Here is a 21,295-nt window from a genome sequence, read left to right on the forward strand (position 1 = left end):
GGTAAGTCATCTGCCAGCATTGAGAGGGGCTGGAGAGATATGGCTTGGTAGTCAGGAGTCCTTGTTGCTCTTCCAGGGAACCTGAGTTTGGTACCAGGTATCCACATGGTGGCTCACAATCATCTGTAACTCCCTGCCCTTTTCTTGCCTCTGAGGGCAGTAGGCATGCATGTGGTATATAGACAAACAATAAAATAAATAAATCTAATAAATAAGATATAAAGAGAATCATCACAACTCACCTTTAATAGAAAAAAATCCATTTTATTGATTTCAAGTCAGTGAAGCTGTTTTTTTTTTAAAATCTTTTACTGGCCACTGAATATATTTATCCAAAGCAAGAGATATTGAATCTTACAGATTATTGAAATTACCTCATGCCTTAGTGTACTAATTGGGATATGCATATCAAATTGGCTGGTGTTTAAATCTCCAGGACCACTGAGTTCTCTGCCTTCATGCTTATTTAGCTTCTTTTTTGTCTCCTCAAAGAGTTTCTTAAATCTGTAAGAATGTACAGAATTGGCATATGAGTGTTTCCAGCATCAATATTTAATAATTTAAGCAGACAATATGCAATATCATAAAAGGAGCAAAACTGTAAGTTATGAATATCTCATTTGTCTCAGCCTAAAATGATTTGAAAGCATTTAATGAAATTATAATCTTTAAGTAAATTTTTTTGTGCACGTGTGTTTTGCTTACATGTATGTATGTGCACCACATGTGTGCCTCATGTTCATGGAGGCTGCAAAAGGATGCCCAATCTCCAGGCCTGGAGTTACAGATGGTTATGAGTCACCATGTGGGTAGTAGCAACTGAACCTGTGTCATCTGGAAGAGCGGCAAGTGCTCTTAACCATGGAGCCATCTTTCCTGCCTGAAATTATAATCTTATTTTTTAAAATTAAAATAGAATTACATAGTTTTTCTCCTTTTTTTCCCTCCCACCAACCTTTCCCATGTACCCCTCTTTCTCTTTCTTAAATTCATGGCTTCTATTTTTTTTAAAAATTGTCACATGTATTTAGTTCTAAATATATACATATACCTGCTCAGCACATCTAATGTTACTTGTATTGGACAGCCAGGTGGAGGGCTCTTCCCTGGGGAAGACTGTTTCCTCCACTCCCAGCATTTCTTATGGCCTGCAGCTGAGGCTCTACAGGCTCCCTCTTCCATGTTAGTGTGTCATGCTGACGAGAGTTCATGGCTGCAGCTTGTTGACACTCCATCTCACAGCAAGCTCCATGTTCCTTTGTCTCTTATAGCCTTTCCACTCTTCCTCTGCCCTGATTCCTGAGTCTTAGGTGCGGGAGGTAAGTTAAGATGCACCAGCTGAAACTGGGCACCACACAATCACTTGCTCTTTGCATTTTGATCAGTTGTGAATTTTTTTGTAATTGTCTCTGTTTATTGCAAAGAGACATTTCTTTGAAGAGGTGTAAGAGCTACACTTATTTGTGGGTGTAAAGAGGAATGTCCAGAACATAGTAAGGAATCACACTGGTTTAGTAAAGTAGTGGTTGTAGGTGTTCCTCCAAGATCCATGACTTCACTTACCCTGTGTGATTGCTTAGGTTTCCATACCAGGCATGATTCCCCTTTTGTTGAGTGGGCCTTAAGAGAACTGTTGGTTTCCTCTAAAGTAGTCATACCACTACTGCACCCTTACGGATATTGTGTTGTGCGGGTTGTTGTAGTTCATAGGCATCCCAGCTAGGTAGGATTATTGTTGTTCTCCCTCCTTGAAATCTTTCATAGCACCTTCTGATACCAGAAAAGATAGGGAGGAGGCATTCAGGTCAGCTCCAGCTCAGGGGTTCCTGGACCCTGTTGGTGTGGGAGTTCCTTCTGTCTATGTGTTGTTTTTATTGGTTAATAAATAAAGAAGCTGTTTTGGCCAGTGGCTTAGCAGAATAGAGCTAGGCAGGGAAAACTAAACTGAATGCTGGGAGAAAGAAGGCAGAGTCAGGGAGAAGCCATGTAGCCCTGCTGGAGACAGATGCCAGAACTTTACTCAGTAAGCCACAGCCTCATGATGATACACAGATCACAGATTAATGGAGATAGGTTAATTAAAGATATAAGTTAGCCAGAAATACGCTTAAGCTATTGGCTAAACAGTCTTGCAAATAATATGGTTTCTGTGTGATTATTTCAGGTCTGAATGGCTGAGAACGAACAAGCAACCTCCTACAACAGATTGGTGCTCCATTGTGTACTAGCTAAATCCACATAAAACCTGAGAGGGCTTGGAAAGGAATTCTAGACACTAAAAAACAAAGTTTAGCCTCATTTTTTTTTTTCGGGATGGGCTCTGTTTGCTGGTCATGGCTCCTTTAAGAGAGGTTTTCCTGATTCAGCAGTAGAAAACAAAAAAACCAAACTAAAACAAAAAGCCCCACATGATTTTGAAACTGTGGCTTCCTGGGCTTGTTGCCACCTGAACTCTGGCTCTTTCAGGAGGCAGAGCATTTAAATGGGGTTTGTGAGCAATGTGTTACAAACCACTTAACGGAGTGACATAGACCCACTGCATACTTGGAGCTGGGGCGGTGTGCACAGCTAGCAGAGATGGTGAACATGCCTCCAACATGTTGGACTGGGCAGAGCCAAAAGGCAAAGCATCCTTGGCCCTAACATTTTAAGAAGCCTTTCTGGTCAGAAAAGGATTACAGATACACAATAAGGATAGATTCAGACATAACGAGCTCTAAATGAGACACAGTGTGTATAAAAAATTTAAGTAGGCTTGGGAGAGAGAAGAAAAAGAATATAGAGTTATAAAAAGAAGAAAATGGTTAAAAAAATAAAACAGAGTCTTTAAAGAGACAGAGTAAACTTGTAGAAAAAGTAATAAAAATAAAGAAAAATAAGCCATGTAAAGATGGAATATATACAGAGAGTCTGGATTATGTATATTATTGTGTTTTCTTTGAATTTTTTTTTTGACTGCACAGAGACATTTGATTCTGGGGACTGCTAAGCTAAAATAACATATATTTTTAAAAGGTTTTTTGACTTCAAAATTTGAGTCTAAGGATATGTTGCTTTGGAAAAAAGGTTCTGCTTTTGTTTCCACAGAGGATGAGAACCTGTGGATTAATTCTATACTAATGTGGTTTGATGGACCAAGACCCCCTGAAAGGTTGCCTTGAATACCCCCAAGAATTATTTTCCTCAACGAAAAGCAGGAAGCAGTTTGGAGAGAACTACATCCATATTCCCAAATATTGTCCATAAATGTTTGTTTACATTTAAAGGGAGATATGCTATAGAGATTTGCATTGGTATGGATCTTGGTTTATTGATACAAATTTAAGGTCAATTTTGTTATACTGTGTATATGTATTTCTGATCTTGATTAAGGTATTGTGTTTGTCCAGCTCATTAAAAAATGTAATGTATAATTAATAAATATAGGTTAATAGATAGTCATCTATAATAGTCAAGCTTGTAGTAATGTTAATTAGGTTTTCTAGATGTACAGAGATATATTTCAGATGAATAGAGATTCTTCAAATCTTTCAAAGATCTTCAGAATATAGTATTTAAGATGTTTAATAACTTAGGACTTTTCATGACAATGAGACACATCTGCTCCTGGCAGCACTAATTACTTCAAGAGGACAATGGGCATCAAAGAGCCTTCTTATGGAGTTAATTAGCCATTTGGGCAAGAAACTGCTCTTGCCTGGACTGCTTGATGTTATGCTGTGTGAACTGGATATGCAGGACCCACAGAGAAATGATTGATGAATCTTGCCTAAAGGTGAGACAGTCCTTCAGGGATCCTGCTTCATGAAAGTGACTGCCAGACATTCTGCAGGACACAAAAGAAACTGACTGACAAACTGCCAATATAGGCAGAACTGTCTTTGAAATTTCATGCTTCATGGAAAAGTCTGCTGGATACTATAGGCCTGTGGGCTGAAGATGGATGCCCCAAGGGTACAGAAGAACTTTGGTGACTGTCCAGGTAGCGAGATGTCTCTGTCAATTCTAGAGTTTTGGAAGTTGCTTACAATGCACTTCTTGTTTACTTGGGTAATATTATATCCTTCTGGAGTCTTTGATGGAGTTGAAAAATAGATAATTATAGTTTTTCTTAGTTATGATAAAAGATAAAGTAGATATAAATGTTGTAACTGTAATTCTTGCTTGATACCTGTTTTGTTATAAGTGATTTTACTATGTTAAAGTTAAAACCTTCCTTTTTTATTTAAACAGAAAAGGGGAAATGGTATGGGAGGTCCTTCTGTCTATGTGTTACTTTTATTGGTTAATGAATAAAGGAGCTGCTTCAGCCAGTGGCTTAGCAGAATAGAGCTAGGCGAGGAAATAAACTGAATGCTGGGAGAAAAAAAGGTGGAGTCAGGAGAAGCTATGTATCCCCACTGGAGACAGATGCTGGAACTTTGCCTGTAAGCCACAGTTTTGTGGCAGTACACAGATTAAAGGAGATGGGTTGATTTAAGTTATGAGTTAGCCAGAAATACACTTAAGCTATTGGCCAAACAGTATTGCAAATAATATGGTTTCTGTGTGATTATTTTGGATCTGAGCAACCTGGAATGAACAAGCAACCTCCTACAACACCCTGTGTTTGAAGTGCTTGGTGTTTTCCACAATAGAAACTTACTTATAACCTCTAGGAAATATCCAAGGTCAGTATCCACAGTCTATACTGTTTTTGGAGTCTCTTGGATAACTCTGACCAACAACTCAAAAATGGGCTTCCTGTGTCTGGTGTTAGGGTTTTTGTTAGATAGTCTATGACTCTTGGGTAAATTATAAACTTAATAAATAATATTAAGAAAAAAAATTCATGACATTTATATCACATGAGGAATAAGTGTTAGAGCAACATTTGTGTTTTTTATAATCATTACTATCCATTTTAGCATGAAACACACACAAGTTATTAAAGATTATCTGTAATGCAGAGATTAGTAACTGGGGTAAAGCAGAAAAACATACTTATATACAAATGCCACTGCGAGATGCAAATACACGCTGGTAGTTGTTTACTCTGGTACACGAGAAGAAGAGGAAGAGCACGCAAAAAGCCCTGAGGGAGGACGGGAGTTTAAGCGCAGTGGTTGAAGGAATGCTCACTATTCAGTAGTGTTCTGCTCAGTGCCCACGGATTTGTCAAGGAGCTGCCATTTCACTTCCTACTGATTTCAAGTCCATTCCATTGTGATCCCGAAAGAATCAAGAAATCATTTTGATTTTTTTTGTATTTATCAAGATTTTCTTTTCTTATCTTTGGGAATATGATATGGGCGTCTAGATAGTCCACAGTTGTTAGTGGGAGTATTCTGCAGGAGTCTCTTAAGCCCATCTTGATCTACCTTTCAACTTAGCCCAGTTTTTAGGTTTATTTAAACTGTGAGCCTGGGCATCACATGCACGTCTGTTTACAAGTGTTCTGTATTCTTGAAAGAGAATTTGTTAATTTGCATGGTCTTTGCCATCTCTTCAAATTCGTCTTAAATACCACTCAGTCAGATGAGCATTTAGATGCTCCTAATTGTTTTCCAGCTCCCATTTGCTTGCTGTATGTCCCCCATCCTTCCATTCTCAGTATGTATATTTGACTGTACTATGTTTCTTATAGATGGTAGGACTATTGCTATCCTTACTAAGGTCAAATCAGAAGGGTCACTCCAGCTTCAAAGCTCTTCAAACTGACTTTCACTGAAAAGTTATCACAGATCTACCGAGGCAAGATCCCCCAATACCTCCATCTTTTATTGATAGACAATCCCAGGAACAACCTTGACAATCTACAAGCAGTTTGTAGAATAGCATCCAAAGAACCCGACTGAGATGTAATCCAAGGGCTGGAGAAATGACCCTAGGCTTAGGAGCTCTCCCTGCTCTTGCAGAGGACGTGAGTTTGGGTCCCAGCATTCACATAACAGCTCACAACCACCTGCAACTCCAGTTCCAGGGGAGCCAAGACCCTCTTCTGGTGGGCACCAGGCATGCATGCAGACATAACACTCATATACATAAGTTACAACACCAAGTGCTCATCCCTAAAATACATGCACAGGAACAATATGAAGTGAACCCAGGAGGTTGTATTTATACATACATACATACACACACATATGTAACAATAAAAATAAAAGAAAAAGAGGCTATGAACTTGGGAGAGAATTGGGGGACAGGAGAGGAGTCAGAGGAAGGGAAAATAAAAAGCAAATATGGCACTCATATATGAAATCCTCAAAAATATGAAATAATAAAAATTATGACAAAACTAATTAATGACTGAAAAGATTTAAAATTCAAGATCTTACCCAGTTAGCTCTATCATCAATTCCTCACTTTTATACATCTGTTTTTCCAGAGCACATTCTAGAGATTGTGTCTGCTGAACGAGCTTCTTTGTTTCATCTCCAAGCTTTAAAAAAATTATAAAAATATTAAAAAAAATCAGGAGTCTTAGTCTTATTTTATAAAATCATCTTTTATAAACTTATGAGTAAAATGCTTTTGTACAAGTCTGTAGCATTCCACTTAGGGTCAAATCAAAAAATAACTTCTCAAAAGCGGCTCTCATCTATTTATATATTTATCATTAATTTTTAAAGAAATTTATAATTTTTTACTTGCCCCACCCCATGTGTGCTCATGTGTATGATGCATGCCACGTGTGTGCAGGAGCCTGCAGAGGCCAAAAGAGGGCGTCGGAGGTACTGGAGCTGCAGCTACAGATCGTTGTGAGCCACCAGAGTGGGTGCTGGGAACTGAGCCTGGATCCTCTGGAAGAGCAGCCAGTGCTCCTAACTGATGAGCCATCTCTCAAGTCCCCCTCATCATTACTTTTTATAGAATTTACATTTTTTTGGTGTGTGGTTTTCTTTTTCTTTTTTAAAAGAAAACAAACTATCTTTTTTTTATTTTACCTACCAATCCCAGTTCTCACTCCCTCCCCTCCTCCTATTCCCTCCACCTTCCCTCCTACCCCACCTCCATCCATTCCTCAGATAGGGTAAAGTACAGTACAGTGCTTTGAGGAAGGACCAAGGCCCTCCCTACTATATTTAGGCTGAGCAAGGTGTCCTTCCAAAGAGAATGGGTTCCAAAAAGCCAGTACATGCAGTAGGGGTAAATCCTGGTCTCACTGCCAGTGGCCCCTCAGTCTGCCTCAGCCTCCAACTGTCACCCACATTCAGAGGGTCCAGTTTGGCCCTATGCTGATTCCTTCCCTGTCTGGCCAGAGTTGGTGAGCTCCCATTAGCTCAGGTAAGCTGTTTCACTGGGTGTCCCCATCATGGTCTTGACCTCTTTGTTCATATCCTCACTCCTCCCTCTCTTTGACTGCACTTTGGGAGCTCAGCCCAGTGCTTCACTGTGGGTCTCTGCCTCTGTTTCCACCAGCTGTTGGATGAAGGTTCTGTGGTGACATTTAAGATAGTCATCAATCTGATTATAGGGCAAGGCCAGTTTGGACACCCACTCCAATATTGCTTAGGGTCTTAGCTGGGGTCATCCTTGTGGATTCCTGGGAATTTCTCTAGTGCCAGGTTTCTTGCTAGCCCCATAATGGCTCCTTCAATTAAAATATCTCTTTTCTTGCTCTCTATCTGTGTCCTTCCCCCATCTCAACTATCCCATTCCCTCAAGTTCTTCTTCCCCCTCCCCTTCTCTCCTCCTCCTCCCCTCCCAACCTCCCTTTCCCCCCAACCCCCGTGCTCCCAATTTTGTCATGAGATCTTGTCTATTTCCCCTTCCCAGGGGAATCCATATATATTTTCCTTAGGGTTCACCTTGTTGCTTAGCTTCTCTAGGATCATGAACTAGGTTCATTATCCTTTGCTTTACAGCAAGTATCGACTTATAAGTGAGTACATACCATGTTTATCTTTCTGGGTCTGGGTTACCTCTCTCAGGATAGTGTTTTCTAGTTCCATTCATTTGCATGCAAATTTCAAGATATCTTTTTTATTTCCCCCACTGAGTAGGACTCCATTATGTAAACGTACCACATTTTCTTTATCCATTCTTGGGTTGAGGGGCATCTAGGTTGTTTCCAGGTTCTGGCTATTACAAATAATACTGCTATGAACATAGTTGAATAAATGTCCTTGTAGTATGATTGAGCATCCTTTGGATATATGTCCAAGAGTGGTATTGCTGGGTCCTGAGGTAGGTTGATTTCAAATTTTCTGAGAGACCATCATACTGATTTCCAGAGTGGTTGTACAAGTTTGCATTCTCACCAGCAATGGGGGAGTGTTCCCCTTACACCGCATCCTCTCCAGCATAAGCTGTCATCAGTGTGTTTTTGATCTTAGCAATTCTGAGAGGTGTAAGATGGAATCTCAGAGTAATTTTGATTTGCATTTTCCTGATGGCTAAGGATGTTGAACATTTCCTTAAGTGTCTTTGGCCATTTGAGATTATTCTGTTGAGAATTCTCTGTTTAGATCTGTACCACATTTTTTAACTGGATTAACTAATTTCTTGAGTTCTTTATATATTTTGGAGATCAGTCCTCTGTCTGATGTGGGGTTGGGGAAGATATTTTCCCATTCAGTAGGCTGCCTTTTTGTCTTATTGACTGTGTCCTTTGCTTTAGAGAAGCTTCTCAGTTTCAGGAGGTCCCATTTATTTATTGTTGCTCTCAGTGTCTGTGCTACTGGTGTTATATTTAAGAAGTGATCTTCTGTGCCCATGCATTGAAAGCTACTTCTCACTTTCTCTTCTATCAGGTTCAGTGTGGTCAGATTTATATTGAGGTCTTTAATCCATTTGGACTTGAGTTTTGTGCATGGGGATAGATATAGATCTATTTGCATTTTTCTACATGTTGACATCAAGTTATGTCAGCACCATTTGTTGAAGATGCTTTCTTTTATCCATCATATAACATTATATAATTTCAGCTTTTGTCAAAAATCAGGTGTTGATAGTTGTGTGGATTAGTATCTGAGTCTTTGAATTGATTCTATTGGTTCACCTGTCTGTGTTTAAGCCAATACCAGCAGAATTTACATTCTTATAATTTGTTAAGTCATCTCACCTGACTTTAGGAAGAGAAAATATTCATTCTCTGGAAGAATTCTCCTGGAAGTTTGAAATTTTCTTCTTCACTTACTATTTTTCTTTAAGAAGTGTCTTCATGCTAACACTACACAGTATAAAATTCTGCTTGATTCCTCGGGATTCCCTACCATCCTGACTTAACCCTCCCAGTGGGTTCCAAAATTCCTTAACACACAATCTATCTAAAAATCTTTTTGTCATCCAGCACCTTCTACTAACTTAAAATCTGATTTTAAAAAGGATTTGTTTTATTTTATGTACATGTGTGAGAGTCTGTATGTATGTGTGTGTACCTGATACCCATGGAGGCCAGAAGAGGGCATCAGTTCCCCTGGAACCAGAGTTACAGATGGTTGGGAACACCACACAGGTTCTGGGAATGGAACCTGGGCCTCTGTATGGATTCCATCGGAGATGCTCATGGTGTTCTAGCCCAGTCCTTGTGGATTACCACCCATCATCCCCTACTGCACGGATTCCGTCGGAGATGCACATGGTGTACATTTCCTGCTGGTTTTGGTTGGCACTACTTTGAAAGCCACACTTTTCAGACTTTGGCAATGTGGAGCTGTGGTCCAGAATCTCTGCCTTGCTTCTCTTTTTAGGTAGTAGACAGTTTTAGATGGATAGATAGTTTTCATGCACACATCACCAGCCGTTTCCCTTTCTTTTCCTTTGCTACACTGACAGCCTGGGGTAAATGTTCTGAAATTCCCTTTCAGGTGGAAACTAAACAACTATATAGCTGGAGGCCATTTTCCACCCACCCCAGACAATTTGCACAAAACTGTTAAATTGCATATGTAAAATATCAGCTCTGGTAATCTCTGGCATATTGAGGACACTCTGGGTAGTTAATGGCTGCTGATGGAGCCGGGGGTAAAAGCTCATCTATTTTTTGAGTTATAGTAGGCCTCCCAAGAGGCTATTGTTTCTAAGCCTAATTCCTTATACATTTTGGGGCAAACCTGTAAAATATGCCTCATTTTTAAAGGTTTATTTTACTTTATGCATAGAAATGTTTCGTGTGTACTGTGTGCATGCCTTGTGTCCCTGTAGCTCGGAGATGGTATCAGATCCCACAGAACTGGACTTACAAGCAGTTTTGAGCCATCATGTGGGTGTTGGGAATGAAAACTGGGTCCTCTGAAAGAGCATCAAGTGCTTTTAACTGCTAAGCCATCTGTCTAGCCCCTGCCTCATTCTTTTTGAATAAGCTAAATAGGCCTGAAATCCTGCTATACAACTCTCAAACTTCACTGTTTCAATTCAGTACATTTCTGTCCGACACTGAGTAGAAGGATGTCCTTGGCATTCTCATACACAGAAGACCCTTCAACATATTCTCCTTTCTGTTGTGTGAAAAGCATCGGAATAAATGGGGCCAGTTTCTAAGAAATCTCGAATTACTTTTCAGTGCCCCTTCCTGATGTGGAAGACTGAGAGCCCCAGTTTCTGTGATGTTGTCACTAACAACGGACCCACACAGCACCTGCTTTTCAGAGTTACCAGGTTACAGGGGCTCCAGGTGGCATTCACGCTGTCGTCATGTGATGGTGAAGCTGGGAAGGCAGCTTGGGAATCAGGAGGGAATCTTCTGTCTAGGATTCTACTTGAGTGATGGCCAGCGAGGGCTCTACTACCCAGACAGAAGAGACTACAGCATGAACACCCACCTAGAGAAGACATTTTTAGTATGGCAGAAGGAAACAAGACTCACCAAACCTTCGTGCAGCAGTTGATTCTGAATCTGTTCAAGCTTTGCTGATTGCTCCCTCAGTGTAATTTTTAACTTGGAAAGTCGAATTTCAAGCCTAAAATGCATTTGGTACTGATTTGCATATATAGTTTTAAAAACATCACAATTCCTGAACTAATATCTGAAAGAATAATTTCATTATTAATGTCTGAAAAGCATGTGGTTTGGAAATTTTCATCTTCTTCCTGCTGTGTTTTGTGGATAATGTGCATAATACTGTAAATTTGCACATTTATTTTTTGCAGGGTTTGGAACTAAACCCTTCAACTTGGTACACACAGACATACCAAGCTGTCCAGCTGAGCTACATCCAAGACTTAAACAATGCATTTCAACCATCATAATTCTGAACGAGTTTCCTGGCTTCCCCAAAGGGCATTCATTAGCATAAGGGTTAGAGTTCCTATACTACACTGTTCTTTCTGCAGAGCTCACAGGAATCCATGCGCCACCCTGCTTTATACCTTTGTAAGCTGGCTTGCGTCTTCCCAGAACTCTGTGCTGTCTCTGAGAGTTGATTCTGTAGTCCCTGCAACTAAAACGAGCAATAAAAGAGGAAGCTGTTAAGACCATCGGTCTGCCCTTTACCCTGAACACTGCCCATGGGAACGTCTGCTCTGTAACTGTAGAATTAACTGAGTTGTAACAGCAGGACTTTATTTCTACCATGCCCAAATCAATATTATCTGCCATCTACAGAAAATTAACGGATGTTTACTCTAACACTGAGGCACGTATTATTGGGTATTACTGGATATGCAAATTAATACAACTGGTAAAATATGGAAATTTGTATGTCTGAATTTCCAGAAATACCTCAAAACCCATAATTTGGAAAACTGACTTATATATATGAATGATCACAGGAATATATATGCTAGTGATGATAAAAACTAACATGATATTTTAGATGAAAACAAGATGTTTGTTTTAGGAAATGATTTGAGAGATGTTCTGTTTTAGCTATAGTTTGGGATAACTATTTAAATTTAATCTTCCTACTTTTAATTCATTGATGAGGTGCAAGTCTCAAGTTGGTGTAACCGCATGCTTTCTTATTTTCAGTGATGAATTGGCAAGCAATACTTTTTTTTCCTGATAATTTTCTGCTAGTCACAAGTATCTAAAACCACATAAAACTGAAGCAAGCCAACTAATATCAAGCCCTGAGAAATATCGACTTTTACTCACAATGAATTTACCTGTCTCAAATCGTTTTCTATGGCCTTTGCGTCTGCAATCATTTTCCCGATTTCTGGCTGTTGGGCCTGTTCCACATCTTCACTGTATTGCTCCTCTCTTCTGCTCAACTGCATCTTCTCTTGTTGAAACATGGACGCAGCATGTTCTAGCTTCTCACCTGGTTTCAAGGGGAACCTGAAGTATTAAAACATATTACAACTAATTTTTAGGAAAAACGTTCATCGTGGGATGTGATTTTATTTTACTAACAGACCAACTTATTGATTTATTACCTTTCAAAATAACTGAGTAAGTTGACTTGAAATAAAATGTCATCATCATACAATGTGCCAGATGTGCCTCACCAGAATTGCCTCACCAGATGTGCCTCACCAGATGTGCCTCAAATGATTCTCATTGCAAAGGAGAACTTCCAGATGTTCATACACTGGGCTCTGTCTGTAGCCATAACCCAAGACTCAGAGGAGGAATTTAGTATCCGTCATCTCTCATTCTGTTTGTTGCTAACACTTTAAGCATATCTCAGTATTATTTATTGCAAAGGAAGCTTGATGATCTTTTGTGAACAATACATGACCTCCTCATTCAACAGCATTGTAGTTCATAGAAATATGAATTAATTTTATCAATGTATGAAAGAGATATACTTAATAAATTAACCAGTGATCTCCACTTTCTTTTTATTTTATTTGTGTTAAAAGTACAGATGGGGCCTAGGGTTAACAGCCTCTAGAGGGCCTGTCATTCATGACTACCGTTGTTGGATCCCTAGCAATGTAAATAAGTAAATAATTCAAGAGTATGTTTAAAAATATTTGAGTTGAGCTTTTCCCTTCTCTCCCTTCACTGTTGCACACGCTGCAATAAACCTCGCCACGAGGGTTTTGTTGTGTCTTGCGTCCTCCTTTCGTCTCCGAGAAGAATACTCCCCTGAGAAGAAGAAGAACAGGCCGCGGAGAAGCACAACACTGACGAAGATGGAAACACTCCAGAACACTCCAGAAACCACAGGACTCCGGTAGTGCCCTGAAACGCACGCGATTAGCCAGCACTACATCTCCCGGCGTGCCTTGCTCTCATGTCACTTGTTGTGGCGAGAACTACATCTCCCGACAGGCCACAGGAGGAGGGGTGCCCGAGACCTGGAAAACGGCTCTGGACTGCCCGCGATTTCCCAGTCTATCAGGTTGCACTTTGAGGAGGATGGCACTGTCGCGGGGAGCCAGCAACACGGACCCGGTCCCGGACCCGGACCCGGACCCGGACGATATCCGGCCTCTCAAGCCGTGTCTGCTGCGCCGCAACCACAACCGCGATCAGCACGGCGTGGCGGCCTCCTGCCTCGAGGAGCTGAGGCGCAAAGCTTGCGAAGTACTGGCCATTGATGAGTCCCTGACACCAGTCACCCTGGTCCTGGCAGAGGACGGCACAATAGTGGACGATGACGACTACTTCCTTTGTCTCCCTTCCAATACCAGGTTTGTGGCATTGGCCTGTAATGAAAAGTGGACGTATAACAATTCGGATGGAGGAACAGCCTGGGTTTCCCAAGAGTCCTTTGATGCCGACGAAACAGACAGCGGAGCCGGGGTGAAGTGGAAGAATGTGGCCAGGCAGCTGAAAGAGGACCTGTCCAGCATCATCCTGTTCTCAGAAGAGGACCTCCAAGTGCTCATTGACATCCCGTGTTCAGAACTGGCTCAGGAGCTTTGCCAAAGCTGTGCCACTGTGGAACGGCTCCAGGACGCGCTCCAGGAGGCGCTTGACCAGAGAGAGGAGGCCCGCCAGTCCAAGCAGCTCCTAGAACTGTATCTCCGGGCCTTGGAGAAGGAGGGCGCCATCTTCTCCAACCAGGAAGAGCCCAAAGCCGCCCTCGGTGGAGAAGTGGATGCGGTGGACACGGGCATCAGCAAAGAGATGGCTTCCGAAGTGGCACTTACAAGCCAGATCCTCACTGTGCTGAAGGAGAAGCCTGCCCCAGAGCGGTGCTTATCTAGTCAGGATTTGGAGGAATGTCTCGGTGGGGAGGGATCCTCTGCCTGAGGAACAGCAGAGCCCCAAACGCCCCAGACAAGACCCCAAGTAGCTCCACCGGAAGCACGCTTTGCTGAGGAAGCCCTTGGTTTTGTTAGCAGTGAACAACCTCCCTTCCCACTGTACTGCCTCCGCGCTGCTCTACCTCCTGCCTTCCAGGATGCTGTTGTAGCAGAGGTGGCCACGCCCTCCAGAAAGGCCGCTCAGTGTCCTTCTATGTAGGGGAAGCCCCCCCAGCCAATCACCTTGCTTGTAGGGCGGGGTCCCCTGAGGATATTTCTTACTAATAAATATTCCTGGTGTGCTCCCCGCCTTCCCTTTTGCTTTCCTGTTCTTCGCCGGGAACCTTGGTTCTGTAAGTCTTTTAATTATTAAAGCCTAATATTATATTATAAAAAAAAATATTTGAGTTGAGAGATGATTCTTTCATACTCTTTGGCTGGAGCTATCAATAAATATTAAACTTTCTTTAGAACAAGTAACTGTATTGATCCAAGCCTTTAAAAATGATTCCTATACTTTGAACAAGTAATTATATATGGATGATTTTTCCAAAATATTTAGAAATTTAGAAAATAAAGTCCAAATGGTATTTCTTATAGCATCAATTGTAACAGAAAGTTCTGAGAATGATCACAAATTCTCAGTCCTGAGTGAATAATGGAACTCATCATAGCCACTTGAATTTCAGTTTTAAAAATTGTGACTATATTTATTTAAAATGCGCATACCTAAATGAGTTGGTTCCACTTTCCCCTATAATTCTACACTCCACAGGACTGAAAATGTTCTCCTCCTCTAGGGCACTAGACCTTACGCCAGCAATGAGAATTCTACTTCAGATCTACAACACAATATGATGGCTCAACTGTTTCTGCAAGACTAAGGTGTCACAGGGCTGGAGAGATGGCTCAATGGAGAAAAACACTGACTGCTCCTGCACAGGACCCGGGTTGGATTGCTGGCCCTCAGAGAGTGGCTCAGTCATCTGTAACTCCAGATCCAGGCAATCTGATGTCCTCCCTCTTCTGGCCCCTGGGGGCACTGCATGCCTGTGGTACACAGATGCACATGTAGGCACACACACACACACACACACACACACACACACACACACACATATATACATATAGCATGAAAATAAAATTTTTAATTAAAAAAACAAAATAAGATACCATGCCTCAAAGTGCAGAGGTCTTCCCATTCTCCTCCTCTATGCGGTAACCAGGATTTTGTTTCCGTTTGTTCTCTCTGCACTCCGCTAGCCCTGTTTTCCATGTTCTCAAGTTTTCTTGTAAGCAGTTCACAGTGGCTGTTCTTAAGCTCCATCAGTCTTTCATACGAATGAATCATATCCCAGAGTTTCAGCAGGCTGCTAGAGTCTGTATGAGAGAGGACAGCTCGAGAATAAATTACACACGGGCATATTTTGTACATAGGGACCACGTCTTCACATCAGCCACTCATACGCTGAACAACAAGCACCATGTGCCTCTAACGTAGGCTGGAATCCTGCAGATAAAACAAGCGAGACCTTGTGTGGTGCCCCCCCCCCCCCAGCAGCCTGACTACATCTGGGGTTGACTAAAAGCCAAATCAGTAGACACACCTGTAGCGTTTTTCTTAGTTAAATAATTTAGAAGTGGGAAGACCTACTTCTAATCCAGACCTTCTGAGGTGGGAAGATGCCCCTCTAATCTGGACCACACCTCCTGCTGGAAGCCGATAGGAAGGATGTGGAGAAGGAAGCCTGCTCTCTCTGCCTGCCTGCTCTCTAGCAAGTCCACTCCTCCACTGGCGTTAGAGCCTGCGTCTTCAGGGTTCTAGCATATGCTGAGGGCCAGCTCAGTTCATCCAGGACTGAACAACCACTGGATTCCTGGACCTTCTGTTGGTAGACAGCCATTGTTGGACTAGCTGGACTACAGCCCGTTAGTCATTCTAGTAATTTCCTTTATATAAATGTATTCTTTCTATGAGTTCTGTCACTCCAGAGGACCCTGACTAATACACCTCATTTTTGTTTAGTTTCAAATCTAGAGGAGAAATGACACAAAATGTGCATTATATATTCAGATAAATGAATGTTATATATTTAGATAAATGAGCATTATATATTCAGATAAACACTGAAAGAGACAGTCCTATGATCACCTATGAAAATTAATATAAAATGAGCTCAAGGCAGATGTGTCAAGGAGGAAAAAGCTACCCTGAGAAATGGAGGATGAGCTGGAATCTGACACGGAGAAGGTGAAGCTCTCTAGCTGGTCCGTTCGTTTATGGAGATTCCATTGCAATCTACTTCCAGTCAAGGTGCTGTAACAGATACGGATTGCATTTCAACATGAAACAAGAAAGCCAAAACAGCCAAAATATTTTCTTTGACAATTTTTAAGATAATGGATTATGATGATAACAATCTATGATTGACAGAAAACAGATGAGAAAGGTCTCCCAGTGTCATCTCTCCCTGTAAAGTGAGGGTCCAGGCAGAAAACAAGGATACCGAACTGATGTCGAGTCTCCTGGATTCTCTGTGGTGAGGGAGGTGAGTCTGCAGAGATCACAGGGCAGAACGCAGGAGGGAAGAGAGCAGTGTGGCAGGACACTGCAGATCTGCGACCCCTTCAACAGCAGAGGATGACAAACGCTGGTGCAGGAAGCATCTGCAACTGATGGAAAGACCTGGAAAGCTTCCAGGGAACTGCAGAGCCCATGGACTGCCTGGAGAGTGTCCACTTCCAGCAAACAATTGAATAAAATCTTAAGTTAGGGTACAATAGGTTAGCAAAAAGGTTCTGTCCACATTGCAGAGAACTGTGAACAGGATTAGGAAGGGTGCAGCTGTTTAATGTAACTTAAATGTAGCTGTCTTAGTTACTTCTCTATTGCTGTGATAAAACACCATGATCAAGGCAACTTATAAAATTTTAATTTGGGGCTAACTTTCAGAGGGTTAGAGTCCACTGACTGTCGTGGCTGTGAGCACAGCAGGAGGCAGGCACAGTACTGGAGCAGTATCCCAGAACTTACATCTTGAGACAAAGCCAAGAGGCAGAGCGAAAGAGACACACCAGGAGCAGTACAGCTCAAACAAATCCAAATCAACAGGAACTAAACATCACGGCTGTGAACAAATTTAACTACAGTTTACACTTGAACAAGGCATGTTCAAACAGTGTTGGTCTATGTACACATTGTGTTTTTTGAAATGCATTGAGGTTTCACATAATCTGAAAAATTCACAGAACCACATACCATAGGAATATTGAAAAAACTTAGGATGCATGTCATGAATGTATAAAATATACATTGAAAACAGTATATCTTATAATCTGTTAATAAAGGAAACATAGGCGGCCATAGCAAGCAGTTGACTGGAGTTATGAACATACTTCTGCCCCTAAGGGGAATGACCTGAGGTCAAGACATAAAAACTAAGGTAACAAAGCCATGTTCTCCAACTGCACTGCTGCAGTGACCTAACACTGCCTCCTGCTCTTCCTGCTAAGCCCCATGGGAGGGCATTTGCACACTGCGGAGGGCACCTGTCTAGAGAAGTTTGTCTAGAGCAGTTTGTCTCTCAGATTGGCGATTGCAATCCAAAGGACCTCTCATAGCTCTCCCACACAGAAGCTGGGTCCGCCGGCCATTTGTGTTATCGCTAAGAATTCCGTTCAACAACAGTTCCCTAGGAGTTCTATTTTAGAAGCCTAAAGATGCTTGTAAATTTTGAATTGTCAGTGGTTGCTACTTCTATGTCCAGTAAAATGTTATTGAAGACTCAATAGATTCAAGTAATTATGTAGAATGAACATGATTGAAAACTTCAGAAAGACAGATTGTCAGGCTGAATAAAAAGTAAGCTACATCTTTACCCTGTAACAACAACAGCAACAGACAACAACAACAATTACCTAAGTGCTAGAGAGATGTTCAGAGGTTCAGACTACTGATTGATTTTGCAGAAGGCCTGAACTGGATTCCCAGCACCCACCTGTAACTCCACTTTCAGGGGATCTGATGCCATCCTCTGGCCTCTGCTGGTACCACACACACATGGTGAGCATACATACATTCAGGCATGCACACATACACATAAATTCAGTTTCAAACTGCAATGCAGTGCAGGGCCATGAACTCACACCAACCCTGAATATCTGCATAAGACCTGAAGAAAATCAAGACAGTCAACATTCCAGCATGGATGGGGAGGATACAGCCAGGAGGTTGTGTCCTGCTCAGTTTGTGCATTCAGGGACAGTTTACAAACACAAGACACAAAATTTGGTCACAGTGCCCAAAGAAATTCACAGACACCATCTGAAACCCGCCTACTCAGTAAGGGATTAGAGCAGACAGTCCGTGGGACAGTGTGGAGCATAAGTATGTCTCCTCATGTCAATACACCCACTAAGACCAGAAGAAACTGTTACAGGCTTATTAAGTCAAAACAATTTAAGCAATGAGAAATGTGTTCCCTGAAGATAAAAAGATCAAATTGGAATTTAATGATTAAAATTTAATAAACATTGACAAAAGTATCGAAAAGACAGTTTATTAAAGAAGATAAACAATTCAGGCCTAATGTGTGATTAGTTTCTACTGTAAACTTCAGATAACGTAGACTCACCAGGGAAGAAGGAACCTCAGCTACGCCATCAGACTGGCCTGCGGGCATTCTGTATGGCATGGCCTTGATTGCCAATTGGTGCCGGATGCAGAGCTTGCTGTGGCTTGTGCTGTCCTAGACAGGCAATCCAGACTGTGTAAGAAAAGCTAGCTGAGTGTGAACCCATGAGAGTCAGGAACATTGTTGATGGATTGGGATCTAGAAGTGTGAGCTGAAATAAATCCAGGTGCTTTCATTTGCATGGGACATCAAAGTGACAAAGGAAACCAGTACCACAGGTCTGTAATCCCAGCTACCCAGGAGGCTGGGGCAGGAGTAGCAAAGGTCATTTAGTACCTGAGCCAGGCCGGGAACTCAAGGTCACTTGAGAAACTTTGCAAGACTTTCTTTTCTTTTTAGATTTACTTATTTTATGTATGAGTGCTCTGTCTGCATGTACAAACCTTACTCCAGAAGAGGGCATCAGATCCCACTGTAGATGGTTGTGAGTCACCATGGGGTTTCTGGGAATTGAACTCAGGACCTCTGGATGAGCAGCCAGTGCTCTTAACCTCTGAGCCATTGCACCAGCCTGACCAAGAGTCTTTCAAAGTAAAACAGTAACTAGAGTTGGAGCTATAGCTCAGTGGTACAGCATATGGCTCGCGTGCACAAGGGCCTAGGCTTAATCCCCAGAACCACACACATGCACACACAGAAAATAAATACATGGAAAAGAAGCTTAACATTGAATCTAAAAATAACACTGATGGGGGAGGTGACAAAGCCCAACTAGACACCCTGTGCTAACAAATAAAAATCTCCACATCAGGAATAGGTTACCTCTTTTTGAGTTGTTGGCCAGTGGGGGCCTCTATTGCCAATACTCTTGGCTTGACAGTAAGACCATATTGCTGAAGACAGCACAAACTTGAGTAACAACATGGACAAACCAAGCTGGTACTCAGCTGGAGGCCTCATCCCAATGGCTAGCTTTCACGGTACTAGAAGGCGCCATGCGTGCGACTGGAGAAGTGTAGTCATTTCACCCAGCTGTGAACCCTGCAGCCTGCAATGACCGGCCTGACAGATGTGCCTACTGGACAAACAGTGGCATGAATGTCATTGGATGAGCCAACCAATTTCTGATTGGATCTAAGGTTTACGCCATGAGGTGGAATCAATACCTGGCACTGTTAAAGGCACCAAGAATCTGCAGCTGGGTAGGTCAGAGGAAGAATCTGAAAGAGGAAGGCCCTAAGGAAGAATCTATAACTATTGCTCTGCTAAAGGAACATAGCGTTAAGACGACCCCTAATGACTTACTGCTGTGCACATAAATCAGAGCATCTCTCAACCCTCATCAGAGAAGTTCCTCCTTGCAGTAGATGGTGATTAATACAGACTCTCAGATAGTCAACATGGAGGGAGTGTGAGACTGTGGAGAGCTTGGCTCCATGGGGGCACACACATCACACCCCTCCCCAGGGGTCTTTGAGGAAGAGTGACTGGAAAATCCCAAGAGGCAGAGACTGTGGCTAACATCAAGGCCATAGCAGGGCAGTTACACATATGAAGCCATAATGGTTGTCATGGTATGCAAAAGACACGCACGACCTCAAGCAGAAGAAAAATCTCAGCATTAGGAGAAAGCGAACATATGATCCCACTGCTAGCTCAGGAGCTACTGATGTTTGATAGTGGTGGGGAGAGAAAGAGAGTCAGTTTTCTTTAATGATGGGACCCCCTGGCAGGTCACAAACATGACAAGGCAGTTCCCAGCCCCAAGACTAACTGGGCATCATGGGGTAGAAGGAGCAAAACCCAAAGCTCGGGGGAAATGGAGAGGAGGGTGGTTTATGCAAGGAGCTGGGGAAGGATGGGTAATATGACCAAAATACATCATATGAAATTCTCAAAGAAGTACTAAAAATATTGTTTAAAAAAACGACACTGATATTCACAATAGCCACTTACTAGAATGGTGGAAATAAAAAAGGCCCATGATAATACTATGCAAAAATACAGAGGAATTTAAGTCTCCTATGTTGGTAATGAAAGTAGAAAATGATTCATGTACTTTTCAAGATAAATTAGTAGCTTCTTAATAGGAAAATAGAAGACAATTGAAGAAATAGCGGTGGAGGAAGATACATTGTTACCCATGTTGACAATGGTGGTGAAGTATGTGTTTAAACCTTCAGACACCTAACACATGGCACATGTAATTTATGTACATGTAATTTATTTTGGTCAAGAAGACCCCAGCAGAGTGACTGAAAACACATGGCTCTGGGACTGTAACAAACATCTAAGGGTAGTGGACTGACAAGAGACCCACAGAAAGCTAGAGCAGTCAGGGAGAGCGACCTCTTGGCCATGAGAAGTGACAGCATATGACAGGTTCCGAATTTTCAAAATAGAGAGTTCTAGGGGCAGATGGATCAAGTTCAAAGAGGTGGAGTTCTACAGTTATTACAGCCCGCTCCACTGGCTGCAGATGCCTCTCACAACAGGTGCGGCGCAGTGGGCGTCCACAGAGCTCTTCTGCTGGGATTTGAGGTGGTTCTCTGTCTAGAATGGTAGAGAGGGCATCGCCTAGGGACCCAGAATAC

The 21,295-nt window shown here is 42.0% G+C and overlaps 2 protein-coding genes across 2 annotated transcripts in view; one reads left to right on the forward strand and one right to left on the reverse strand.

The window, feature by feature from the left end:
- Nucleotides 1–21,295, reverse strand: part of LOC130876329 (ankyrin repeat domain-containing protein 36A-like) — a 140,998-nt gene that overhangs the window by 9,807 nt on the left and 109,896 nt on the right. The window contains exons 22-27 of the mRNA XM_057772858.1: nt 15,246–15,447; nt 12,031–12,205; nt 11,293–11,363; nt 10,790–10,883; nt 6,318–6,421; nt 375–504 (exon numbers count right to left, since the gene is read on the reverse strand). Of these exons, the coding sequence (XP_057628841.1) occupies nt 375–504; nt 6,318–6,421; nt 10,790–10,883; nt 11,293–11,363; nt 12,031–12,205; nt 15,246–15,447 (776 nt within the window). The remainder of the gene's footprint in view (nt 1–374; nt 505–6,317; nt 6,422–10,789; nt 10,884–11,292; nt 11,364–12,030; nt 12,206–15,245; nt 15,448–21,295) is intronic.
- On the forward strand, nt 13,166–14,438 carry LOC130875972 (DNA fragmentation factor subunit alpha-like). Its single transcript, XM_057772324.1, has one exon. The coding sequence runs from the start codon at nt 13,235–13,237 to the stop codon at nt 14,072–14,074; it is 840 nt and encodes a 279-aa protein (XP_057628307.1). The 5' UTR covers nt 13,166–13,234; the 3' UTR covers nt 14,075–14,438.

Source organism: Chionomys nivalis, chromosome 6 (genome assembly GCF_950005125.1).
Source record: "Chionomys nivalis chromosome 6, mChiNiv1.1, whole genome shotgun sequence".
NCBI lineage: Eukaryota > Metazoa > Chordata > Mammalia > Rodentia > Cricetidae > Chionomys > Chionomys nivalis.